We start from the raw sequence: 13,071 nt of genomic DNA, 5'->3' as shown, positions 1-13,071 counted from the left end.
CTTTCGTGTGCTTTCATTTATTAATAATTGCCCGAGTAAAGAGAATCCCATTCGAACAGCTTCCAATTTAGCACGATCGTTATCGCTGTTCTTTGTTCAGGATTGCTGGGCCGCGGAGGTCTGATGACACGGCCCATCCTTCCTCCACTGGCCCACCTGAAGGCGCTGCGCGCTGGGAAGCACGCTTCTGCCGCCCAATGGTGGGAAGGGACATTGCAGGAGGCTGGAGGCCGCAGGGAGCCCTCTGCAGTGACGCAGGAACAGCGTGACTTTGCACTGCCGCTGAGAGTAGGGATCCAGAGTCGTCCAGGGAAGCTCTCTAGCGAAGCTGCCCGCATGATTCACAATGGCAGTTCTGGAAGCAAGCGATTTGGCATTTGCCCGCGTCTTAGCGGTTTCTTCGGTCTTAGGGGATGGACGTACTTTTTGGCAGGACAGGAGATAACTTCTGCGCTTACTTACAGAAAAGGGCTGTGGATGGTCCTTTGCTGTCTTCATTCAGATTGCTGCTGGGAGAAACAAATGCTCCCTTTGTAAATATTTGATAATTAGGTCAGAATCCCTCCGGAACTCTGTTATTTGATTAGACTAAAGATAATATTGAATTAAAAGGTATTTTGAGGACTCTAAAATCAGCGGTTCTCAACTCCGGGAGATTTTTCAGGAGACATTTGATAATGTTTCTAGATATTTTGGGTTATCACAACGAGGGTGGTGGGGTGTTGATGGAGGGGCGGAGATGCTCCTGCCATCTAGTGGGCAGAGGTCAGCGATGCTGTTTATCCTGCAATGCACAGGAGAGCTCCCGGCAACAGAGAATTAACTATCTGGTCCAAAAAGTCAGTAGTACTGCTGTTGAAAACCCTGTTTTAAAGAACTAATCAGAGGGAAGAGGGGCGCCTGGGTGGCTCAGTCAGTTAAGTGTCTGACTTCTGCTCAAGTCATGATCTCACAGTCCGTGAGTTCGAGGCCTGCATCGGACTCTGTGCTGGCAGCTTAGAGCCTGGAGCCTGCTTCTGACTCTGTGTCTCCCTCTCTCTCTGCCCTTCCTCCGCTCATGCTCTCCCTCTCTCTCTCTCTCTCTCTCTCTCTCTCTCTCTCTCACACACACACACACACACACACACAAATAAATAAACGTTAAAGAAAAATAACTAATCAGGGAAGAGAGTCTTATAATTGTTATTTAAAAGTTTTTATATGATATAATGAGATATTCTGGAGGAACGAGCGGGAAGTGGTAGGTGATTTATGGCTGGCCAGTGAGATTGTGGGAGATGTCACTGAGGACTAGAGATGCCCACCCCATAAAAATGTATGACAATGATGACTGAGTTATGGCTAAAATTTATTGAGTCCAGCAGCGCTCAAGGCATTGTGAGATTTTTTTTTTCATTCCTGATATCACTTACTTTGGTTATTACAACAATCTTGTAAGCTAGATATAACATTTATCAGACAACAGAGGCTTGGACAGATAAAGGGACTCCTCTAACTCCTCTAAACTCTCAGGGCAGAGGAGCCTCTGAACCCATAGTCTTATCCACTTTACTGTTCCACAGGTAGCATGCATTAGGAGTCCATGCACCAGATTCAGGTGGCCCTGTCCTCTTTTTTTGTTGTAGTTTGGTCCACGATATCTAAAAATAATTTGACCTTATTTCCAACATTTTAAAATGGAGAGATTTCAGGGCACCTGGGTGGTTCAGTCAGCTGAGCGTCTGACTTGGTTTCCACTCAGGTCGTGATCTCACAGTTCGTGAGTTCAAGCCCTACATCAGGCACTGTCAGTGCCGAGCCTGCTTAGGATTCTCTCTCTCACTCTGCACCAACCCCCCCCCCCCGCCCACTCTCTATTTCTCTCTCAAAATAAATAAATAAATGTAAAAAAATAAAGTGGAGATGGGGCGCCTGGGTGGCTTGGTCGGTTGAGTGACCGATTTCAGCTCAGGTCATGATCTCATGGTTTGTGAGTTCAAGCCCCGTGTCAGGCTCTGTGCTGACGGCTCAGAGCCTGGAGCCTGCTTCTGATTCTGTGTCTCCCTCTCTCTCTGCCCCTCCCCCACTCATGCTCTGTCTCTCTCTGTCTCAGAAATAAATAAACATTAAAAAAAATTAAAAAAAAATAAAGTGGAGAGATTTCATGTAAATATCCAAATTTTCTGCATCTTTTGCCAGAACACAAGGAAAAGGCATGGCCCCGTTTGTCTGGAGTATCCTCTGGTTTGCCAGAGTCCCCACCTCTCCTTATCACCCTCTATTTTATGCCTTCGTCATTTGTGTCACCAGCCTGGTTTATGAAGGTGTTTGAATCTACGATCCCTGCTCTTTGCTTCACAGTACAATGGTTAAGAGCATGGCCCCCAAAGAAAGAATGCTTGTTTGCCTCCTGGTTTTGCTGTATGACCTTGGCAAGCACCTGCTCTTCTTTGTGCCCGTTTCTTTATCTGCAGCATAGACAATGACAATACCTACCTCATAGGGGTGATGTGAGGCTTGAATCAGTCCGCGCATATAAAGCACTTACAAAGGTACATGGTATGTGCCCTGTGTTAGCCATTGTTATCGTTACTTTTCACTCCTTTGTAAAATAGTATCTTTGGGGATAAAACAGTATCCTGGTGGACTCTATTTAAACTGCCAAGTGATGGGTATTTATAAGGCTGTCAGAGAGGCATTGTAATATAGTCAGAAAGACTTCAGCTTCTTCCTATTTGAAATGAGCATACTAATATACACCTCCCAAGGTTGATGAGGATTTCATGGGATAGTCCTTGTTAAAGTGTCCAGCGGAGTGCCTGACCTACTATGATCCACGTGGTGAGTCCCCCCTCCCCATCCCACCCTAGGTTAGGCCTTCTCAGCCTCGAAACCCTGGACATTTTGACTGGATAATTCTCTGTTGTGGGTGGCTGGCCTGTACATTGTAAGATATTTAGCAGTATCAGTAGCCTGTACCCGCTAGATGCCTATAAGCATCCTATTCCCTAGATATGGCAACTAAAAACGTCTCCAGACATTGCCAAGTGCCCCGTGGGGGACAAATTCATCCCCAGTTGAGAAGCACCGTGTTAGGTCTTGTTGCAGGCTTACAAGCACATGGCATGGTCTCTGCCTCCTCAAACCCATGTATGTGTGTGGGAGGCAGATGCAGCATGTATCTTAAGGCACTTACCGTCTGTCAGCCATGTGCCAGGTGGCGGGTTCAAGGTGAACTCATTAGTAAGCCTCCTGTGGTAGTCCTTCAGAAGGTTTGCTTATGTCTGATTCAATTTCAGATTGCAGATTTGAATTTTCAAATTTCAGTTACAGATTCGTTTCTGCAAGCCATTTGTTTCTTATGGAGTCCTAGGATCTGGGTTTGAATCCCGATGCTCTTCCTTATTGGCTGTGTGATTTGAGTAGAGTTACTTAACTCCTCTGAGCCTTTTTCCTCACTTTAAAAATGGAGGTAATAGGGGTGCCTGGGTGGCTCAGTCGGTTAAGCCTCTGACTTTGGCTCAGGTCATGATCCTGTGGTTTGTGAGTTTGAGCCCGGCGTCAGGCTCTGTGCTGACAGCTCAGAGCCTGGAGCTTGCTTCAGATTCTGTGTCTCCTGCTCTCTCTGCCTTCCCCAACTCACGCTGTGTGTGTGTGTGTGTGTGTGTGTGTGTGTGTGTGTGTGAGAGAGAGAGAGAGAGAGAGAGAGAGAGAGTGAGTGTGTGTTTGTGTGTGTCTCTAAAATAAAAATAAACATTGGGAAAAAATGGAGGTAATAGCACTTATCCTTAGGCTGTTGTGAACATTAATGAGATAACCATGCAAAATGTGTAGCATGGCTCCTGCCACGTAGGGAGTTCTCTGTAAATGACAAGTTTTGTTAGCACAGGGCACTGCTGTGGGTCCTGGGGGCTCTGAGATGACTAAAACATAATCCTGGGGTTCATCTGCACCTGACAGATGCACCTTTGTTCAGGTAACACTTTCCAGGTTAGTCTCTAGCATTTGGCAAATACTTTTGGCTCTTATTCTTCAGTTGCTAGAGAGAGGAGAGAGATGTGTGTAATTTCTGTACAGATTTCACTGTGTTTCTGTCCCATCTTCTTCTAAACAGATTCCTGTGTCATCAGCGACCATCCCAAAATACAGATCAAGAACTCCACTTTCTGCATGACTGCCTATCCCAACTTGACAATGGTTAACTTCACCAGCCAGGCCAATAAGACGTTTGTCAGTGGAAGTGAAGAATACTTCAAGTAAGATTTTTTTTTTTTTAAATAAACTTTCTAAGGGAAACCCAGTGAATTAATGAATTTTCAAGTTGTGGTCCAAGGTGTGGGTGGTCCAAGGGATAAGCTGCCTCCGTCTGCGCCCTCCGTACCTACTCGAGTGATCTGGGAGGAAGTCTTCTTCCTTGGTGGGACTTCTGAGAGCAAATTGTTGTGTTTCTTGGCTTTGGAGAGGGGACGTGATTGCATGCTCTTGGGAACAGAACTGGTATTGCTGTCACTCCTGGTGTTGATGACAGAACACTGCAAAACCTTCAGCCAACGTGACTGAAGCAGACCTTCACTGAACTAGGTTTTGTTTATTTTACTTTATTATTTTATTATTTATTATTTTTATTTATTTTTAAATATAATCTATTGCCAAATTGGCTAACATACAGTGTATACAGTGTGCTCGTGGTTTTGGGGGTAGATTCCTGTGATTCATCGCTTACATACAACACCCAGTGCTCATCCCAACAAGTGCTCTCCTCAGTGCCCACCACCCATTTTCCCCTCTCCCCTGCACCCCATCAACCCTCAGTTTGTTTTCTGTATTTAAGACTTTCTTATTGTTTGCCTCCCTTGTTTATTTGTTTTTTTTTCCTTCCATCTAAACTTGGGAAGGGAGGCAAAAAGTAAGAAAACAAGTCATAATTTAGTTTAAAGAAGAACACTCTCTCTCTCTCTTTTTAAAAACAGTTTTGCCTTACTTTTGTACTTTTTACATTCTTTTTTTTTTTCAGTCTTTGAGGATTGAAGTTAAGGAATAGTAGGAAATCCTTAGCCACCATAGGAGGATTTAATAAAATTTATGAAATCATTTATTAAAGGAGATAAATGTAGACAGGGTTCAGTGGAGGGTAAATAAGGAATGTTCTCCAGTTAAGCTTTATGTCGGGGTTGTAAACACGGATGTTCCCCGGGGGCTTGGCAGGGAGGTTTTAAAATACAAACTAGATGATGGAGAATGGTGGGGACAGTGGCAAACTGGAGAGCCCGTCTGCCACGTGAGAGGGAGGCTGCTCCGCTCCAGGTGACAGTGTCATTTGGAAAGGCAGGCCGGTGCTGCCAGAGCTTGCATTCTGTAAGACAAGTTGGAAACAAAATCTGAATTTCTTACGTGTCTCTCCCATTTTAGAGGTTAGCAAATTCATTCACATAAAACACTGGGGCCAAATGAAATCCCCATATCAGTGGGCCCCTGGTTTGTGGCCTTTACTTAGATAGTAAGAAGTGGTCTCCACTACCTCTCCCAATAGCCATTAATTCCGATTCCAGGTTCTCTCTCCTGTGTGCACTCAGAGGCGTCATGGTTGTTTCCTGCAGAACAGAAGTGAGAGTTAGACTGAATGATAACCTAATCCCTTTTGAAGATAATGTAGGAGCAGAGAGAGTGGGTCACCCCAATCACTGGGAAACTGGGTCTTGACTTGGTGGTTAGGTGAAGTCTGATCACATAATCCATGTGGTTAGGTATATGGTACAATGATTTGTGAATATGTTTTTGGTGGTCTTTACTTATTCTCTGGGACTAGTCTTTATTTCCAAGAGGATTTGTTATCAGGAGCCATTTGGGAGGTCCCTCATTAAAGCATGGGCTACTTGACATGGCCAAGATGCTGTGGAGCGGTTGCCTCGATGGTTTACCCATCTGGGGAGTGGGGACATGGGGGAGGACTTTTTATTGCTTGGGAGACATGGTCCCTAAGTTTGGGGGGGCCTAGGCCAGTTCCACACTTGGCCACTTTTACCAAGCTCTTGAGCCCAGGTTGCCCCAGGGGTTGAGACCGAAAGAGGCTGGGGCTGTGCCACCATGGAGTATGGCCATCTCTGTTCCCAAAAGCAGGGCTATGCGCTGCCAAATAGCCTCCCAAGTGCATACCCGCTAGCTGCCAGAGGGCACCGCTGCCAGCTAGGCCAGGAGTGGAGCCACCACCTTCACGTCCCTGTGCAGGTCAGGACACTCTGGGTCGACATTTCTGCAGTCCCGTCGAGTCTGGATTCTGGCTGGCCCTTTGTTCAGGTCACAGAAAGCTACAAGCGCAGCAGCTTCATCCAGGGTGCAGGACTTGATCGTTGCAGAGCTGAAGGGATTGTCTGAATCATGACTCAGTGTCCCTACAGCTACCTCGTGTCACCAGGAGGGGGGGAGGGGACTACTTGTGCCAGAACGCCCAATGCCCTTGGACTTGCACTTGTACTGGGGCAGCTCCCGATGGCAGTAGAGCTGACTTAGCCTTGCTCAGAGGCTGCCAGGGCCATAATGGGCTTCCCACAACATAATTAGAAACCCAGTAAATCCAACTGGCCTCTGTGCTAATGTATGGGCTTGAACCCAGATCGGCACATCCCTCACCCTGATCTCATCAGGTCTCTAACCAGGACGGTGAGAGTGGCTGGGGTTTATTCAAGGCTCCTGGCTCTGCTGGGAGATAAAAGCCTGCAGACTCTCACCTCCCTCCCTCCTCCTTCCCCTCCCTGATCTCTCTTTCCACCTCTTAGGTACTTTGTGCTGAAGATTTCTGCTGGAATTGAATATCCTGGGGAGATCAGGTGGCCACTAGCCTTCTGCCTCTTCCTGGCTTGGGTGATTGTGTATGCGTCCCTGGCAAAAGGAATCAAGACTTCAGGAAAAGTGAGAACTTGTATTTATCTTTAAAAGTCTGGGACTCCCAGGGGTGGTTGTGTTATGGAGCCGCAAAAGAGCCAGGAAAGTGGGGATAAATTCTGACTTTGGCCCTGAGTGGCTCTGGGACCTTGGGCAAGTGACTTCACCCTTGCTTTTAAAATGGGATAAATAGCATGTTTCTTTCAGGGCTGTTTTAAGGATCAAATGAGACCAATACACACAGAGCTCCTGAGTGATGGTGTGGTTGCTGATTAGTTTCCTTCCTCTCCTGTCAGGGGCTGCCACTTTGTTCACCAGATGGGATCTACCCCGCATGATTGAGTCACTCTCCCTAAACTCCAGAATTAGTGCCGCTTGCTTTTTGCTTCTTGGCCTGGCTGCCTGGTCAGTTATTGCTTCTGCTGAGAAGCTGGAAAAAGATCAAAATTGTGAAGTGGATTCCCTCTCCTCACTCCCACCAGCATATTTTGGACTTTTCACGCCCTTTTTGCGACCCTCAGCCCAACACTCTTCCACTCCGCGTGCCCAGAGCACTAAATGGGGACAGTCCTGACGGTGAGATTTTGGTTGAGTGAATCCTTGGCCGCTCTTGCTGATTAGTGGCTTGGCCAGCCCTTTGGAGACATTGGAATTCCCACCCTGAGCTCAGTTCCAAGGCACAGAAGGCAAGGAGTCCAGGAAACCTCAGGACACACACTCAGAACACTGGACGTTCTTGTAAGGGTCATGTTATTTTCCCTCATTTTCCTGCCGCTTTGGGAAGAACCCCATTAAACAGTTAACCAGTCACTCAATGATAACCAATGATACTTAATCATCCTCAGAGTCCATTTGTGTGGCTTAGGATGAAACCTGATGTGTCTTTAAGGCCCAAGGAATGAGAATGTGGTGGTGGGCTCAGACCATAGGTTTGTGGAGTTGATTTGGTCTGGGTGTCCCAGCCAGGGCTTACGGTGGTGATATCCAAACAACCCACTTTGGAAGGATCAGGCCTCAAGGGCACATGAGTCTTTGTCACCTCCCACCTCCCAGGCAGGCCTCACACCCCCCACCAGGCACCCAAACTTGGCACCCATCAGTACAGAGGGGAGTCTGTCTTCTTCCTGGGTGCATGGTCGTGCTCATAGGTACCTTTTGATAACAACTCTTTCTGCTGCCCTCCCTGTAATCTGGGACCACAGGGACTTGAACTGTAGACCCCCACAGGATTGTCAGGATTACAGGAGGTAATTGGTACACCTAAAATCACATAAGGTTGGGGGAGAAGCAGACTGGGGGTGAGGAGACCTGGGTTCTAGTCCTTTGGAACTTCTCATGGTGTTTGCTGTATAGGAACATCTCTGCTTGGGCTCTGGCTGAGGTTCTGATTTGCTCTTAGCTTTTATTTGTTTTTCTGCTAAAATGAAAAGCAGAAACCTAACTATTGCAGAAGTCCTCAGTTTCCCCATTTTTAGAGTAAAGGCAATCAGCCTGGGTGATGTCTAAGACATCTGTCTGAACACTTGCTAGGTGAGCTGACCTCAGTTTTCCCCTCTGACCTCAGTGTTCCCTTCTGTAAAATGAGAGTTAGGATCAGATGACTCCCAAGGAGCCTGCTGGGTTAGACTAGATTGTTCTTCTAGGGCAGCAGGAAGATGGGGGAAATGTTGACATGACCCTCACAACAATGGCCAGCGTGTCCTGAGGTTCCCGAACTCCTTGCCTTCTGTGGCTTGGAACCAAGCCAAGTGACTGCTTAGCAAGAGAGGCCAAGTATTTTTCAAACAAAATCTCACTGGCAGGATTGTCACTTACAACTCGAGACAGGACAGCCTCAGCTTGGTTGAAGTGGCCAGACAGGTCTCTAGCAGACAGTCTCTAGCAGGATAAGCTAGAAGGGGTGACTGCAGGAGAAGAGGTGATGGGTGAGGAGGGAGAACAGTGGCCCTGTTGGTGACCTGGGGAAGGATGGCCTGCTGGCTCTAGAGTCAGATCAGTCTGAGTTCAGATCCTGCCCCTATCGCTTTCTCATTGTGTAATTCTGGACCAACTCTGTGGCCCATGGAACCTCAGTTTCTGCATCTGTAAATTGGGAAAAACAGTACTTACCGCATAGGACTGTTACAAGGATTAAATGAGATCATATATGTATAATACCTGGTATCTGGTCAGCTCTTCACTAGCATTAGCTTTTCTCATCTTTGTTATTATGAATGACTGATGTCTTGAGGGGCCACTGCAGCACTCTGACATCCTGGTAGCTGTGGTGGGGAAATGGGAAGAGAAAGGGAGCTTTGTGGAACACTGTGTGCCAGGCACTATGCTAACTGCTACACACGCATTAGTTCATTCGATCTGCACAACAGCAGATTGAATAAATAAGGACATGTATTCCCATTTTATGTATAGAGAAGGTGAGGCACATCAAGGTAGAGGAAATTGCCTGAGGTCACACAGCTTTTAAGTGGCAGTGGTGGGATTTGAACCTACCTCTGTTTCCCTTTAAAGCCTGGACTCTTTCCACTACACAACATCATTTCCCCAGGAGGGGCAATGTTAGGAAGATATGGGGATGCAGAATTGTGGAGCCATCCGTTTGCACAGAGGGGATAAAAGTCCCCCTGCTGGGGGCCAGGACCCTTGTACTCCCACCCCATCTCTGCCACCATCAGCTGTCATTGCCAGGAGGGCAAGTCACAGAGGCATCCAGGCCTCAGTTTCCACATCTACAAACTCAAGGGTCAGATTGAATATTCTCCAAGACCCTGTTAGCTTTGTTAGTCCATGACTTTTTAGGACAGTGTTATAGCTAGAATTTAGTCCTTGGTGCTAGATTTTACAGGTTTTCTGGAATGGGAATTTTTGAGGAGCCCTGAGCAGGTAAGCTTTTCTTTTAGATCTGCTAACTTACCACTCTGCTTCATGGAGAACAAGTAAGGATCACTGATCATTTTTTTAAAATGAGGAATTGCCACCAGAAATAATGAATCACAATTTATTACCCTGCCCTGGGGTGTGCAGACATTGGTCATGGAGCATCGTTTGGAAGCCAAGGTGAATGCTGACGCTCCTCATTATGACAGGCTCCTTTGTGATTGAAATTCCACGAAGACTGTCATTTCTAAGCAACAGAGATATCCACCTTCTCCCGCAGCAAGAGGAGCTCAGTTCCTCTTGTTCAGGGCCGTCAGAGACAAGAATGGCCTGCTGCTTCCTAGGAGATCTCCTAGGAATGGGTCTCCCATTGAGGAGCTAGAATTCCAGGGGCAGGGGTGACAGCAGGCAGCCAGAAGGTCAAATGCATCCCATCTGACCTTGGGCCGCTCTGCGCTCTGCGTGAGAGTTATGGCAACAACACAAAGTAGCCTAATTAGCTAGCTGGTGGGACCTTACCTGACCACCTGGTTGGGGCTCCTGCTGCGAGGCGGATGCTGCCAGGTGTCTGGGCGGCAGGCTCAGATCAACTAGTCATTGCCACTCCTGCCAAATATAACTCGTTACCGTTGGAGCTTAATTCCTCTGACAATACATCCTGAAAACAAGTGTGTTCTGAGCCCCCTTCCCCCAACACAAGCTGTGCATAAAGCCTCCATGTACACCTGACTCACACTTGGGTCGAAATCCCCAGGATGTATAAACCAAACTGTGGGCCTTTCAGTTCACCCTGATCAACGTCTCCGCAGTGACGTCATCCTCCCACACACCAGGGCCTGGAGCTGGGTGAGGCCAGCAAGTGCCTAGGGTGGCAAAATTTAAGGTGGCGCTCACTCTCAGGCTCCTGCGTGTGTGGGATTGGCCCCTGAGAGTGAGTGCCTCCTTAAATATTACACCCTTAGTGCTTTCTCTTGCCTCCCCTTAGTCCCAGCTCTGCCCCACCCACTTGTGATCTTGTGGTCTTCGAGGGAAGAACAAAGGTTTTGGAATTAGAAAACTTTAGCTGTGGATCTTGGCTCCAGCTGGGAGACCTTAAGTGAGATATTTAACCCCTTGTGAAATACTTACTCTGAGTCTCAGTTTCATCTTCTGCAAAATGGGACTACTAACAGCTGATTTGTAGAGGGAACTCCAGAAACAGTCGTGTCTACGCAGTCTCCCGTAGTCAGATGAGAGCAGGTGTCTCAGCTGGGTAGACTGCTGCCAGTCTGGCGGTTTTCTTCTGCTGGCCCCTGCTGTCCAAATCACCTCTTCTCCCCTGCCTCCTTCCATCCTCACTTCCCACTAGCCCCCGTGGTCAGGAGGTGAAACGGATATTCCTTAGTTGTGGACTGCCCTGCTGTCTTGGTGGGATGGGGAGTTCAGACTGGTCAGGGTCATCCCTGCACCCAGCCCCATCCCATAGCCTGGAGGACAGTCCAGCCCTCCTGAGGCAGGCGATTTTCTCCTGAGATGTCAGATACCTTTGGGTTTCACAATGGTCTGTGTGTGGAAGGATTTCGCTTCAGGGGAAAGAGAGAGGCGCATTTGGTGGGGTTGGGAGGAGGTGGGCTGCCCTCCCCCATGGCCCCCTAGTAATCATGTTGTCCAGGCAAGGGCAGTGGGGAGGCCGCAGAGGCCCCCTGGTCAGTGGAGGCAGCAGTGCAGGAAAAGGACACCTGTCCCTGGTCTGTAGCCAGAAGGAAAGAGTTGACCTTGATGCTAGGTTGGGTTTAGAGGAAGCAGTCGCTTCTGCTGTTTCCTTAACCTGCGGCTTTTGGACAGTGGCAGCTCTACCCTTTCAGCTCCTGAGGCCAGAAACATTGGGCTCATCCCTGACTCCTCTCTCTCTTCTCGGTCCACACTGAATCAGCAGGAAATTCTGTAGCTCTTCCAGCAAAATAAAATCTGGTGTCTGAGCATTTCTCCCAGCGGCACTGAAACACCCTGGGTGGAGTCATCACGGTCCCCGGGACAAGGAGTACAGCCCAGCCTCCTAGCTCCTGGCCAGGCATCTACTCTTGCGCCCTGCTGTATACTCGAAGTGTAGCAACTGGATGCTGCTGGAAATGTTAGATCTGTTACCCCTCCATCCAAATCTCTTCAGTAGCTCCCCATTTCCCACAGTAAAGGCCCCACGAAGCTCTACATGACCTGTCCCCACTCCCTACCCCCACCTCTCTGACTTCCTCTCCTACTTGTGCTCCTGCCAGCCACACTGGCCTCCTTGCTGTTACTAGAAGTCAGAAACACTCCTTACTGCAGCTGTTCCCTCTGTCTAGAATGCTCTCCCACATATCCATTTGGGTCACTCTCACTTCCTTCAAGTCCTGGCCAACCTCTCAATGAGGCCTTCCCTGCCCATTTCAATATGGCCCTCTTCCCAACTGTCCTCCCCAGCACACCCCGCCCTCCTTCTACCCTGCCCTACTTTCTCTTTTCTCCAGTACACTCTCTACCTTGTAACCTGCCACAGATAATATGATTATGACCACTATTGGCTAGGGAGATCCTAGCTAGAATGTAAGCTATTTGAGACCAGGGGTCCTTGCTGGATTTACTGATCTACCCAAATGCTTAATGAAATGACCCTGAGATAGGTTGGTGTGTGTGTGTGTGTGTGTGTGTGTGTGTGTGTGTGTATTTAAGTTTATTTATCTTGAGAGAGAGAGAGGGAAAGCATGAGCAGAGGAGGGACAGAGAGAGAGGGAGAAAGAGAATCCCAGGGAGCCTCTGCACTGTCAGTGTAAGAACTCACAAACCGTGAGATCATGACCTGAGCGGAAGTCGGCTGCTTAAGAGACTGAGCCATTCAGGCGCCCCAACCCCAAGAGTTATATCTTAATCTCAATCCTAACCCTCCCTTGGGGTACATGGGTGGCTCAGTTGGTTAAGTGTCCAACTTCAGCTCAGGTCACGATCTCACGGTTAGTGGGTTCGAGCCCCACGTCGGGCTCTGTGCTGACAGCTCAGAGCCTGGAACCTGCTTCGGATTTTGTGTCTCCCTCTCTCTCTGCCCCTCCCCCACTCGCACTCTGTCTCTGTCTCTTGAAAATAAATAAATGTTAAAAAAAAAAATCCTAACCTTCCCTCAACCCACCTCTGCAAGTCCCTTAATCAGTCCTCATCCCCTGAAGACCCAGTGCCTGCTGGTCCTGCCATTCTGGAGCCCCCCGCCAGGTCCTGGAGTCTGTGCAGCCAGTGTGTGGTGGTGTCTCTGTTTCTCTCCCAGGGAACAGGGGTCCCAGGTACCCTGGGGGGAGGGCTACAGGTGGGAATGTGGGAATGGGGAGGCTCTGG

General features: G+C 48.3%; 1 protein-coding gene across 2 annotated transcripts in view; it reads left to right on the top strand.

Annotated features, from left to right (window-relative positions):
* The window catches only part of SLC6A5 (solute carrier family 6 member 5), a 66,037-nt gene that overhangs the window by 22,175 nt on the left and 30,791 nt on the right, over positions 1–13,071 (top strand). For both annotated transcript variants that reach the window (XM_027072992.2, XM_053203380.1), the window contains 2 exons: positions 4,094–4,235; positions 6,753–6,885. In XM_027072992.2, the coding sequence (XP_026928793.1) occupies positions 4,094–4,235; positions 6,753–6,885 (275 nt within the window). The remainder of the gene's footprint in view (positions 1–4,093; positions 4,236–6,752; positions 6,886–13,071) is intronic.

Source organism: Acinonyx jubatus, chromosome D1 (genome assembly GCF_027475565.1).
Source record: "Acinonyx jubatus isolate Ajub_Pintada_27869175 chromosome D1, VMU_Ajub_asm_v1.0, whole genome shotgun sequence".
In the NCBI taxonomy this organism is placed as follows: Eukaryota; Metazoa; Chordata; class Mammalia; order Carnivora; family Felidae; genus Acinonyx; species Acinonyx jubatus.
Note: the sequence above shows the minus strand (reverse complement) of the source record. Positions and strands in the feature narration are given on the sequence as shown.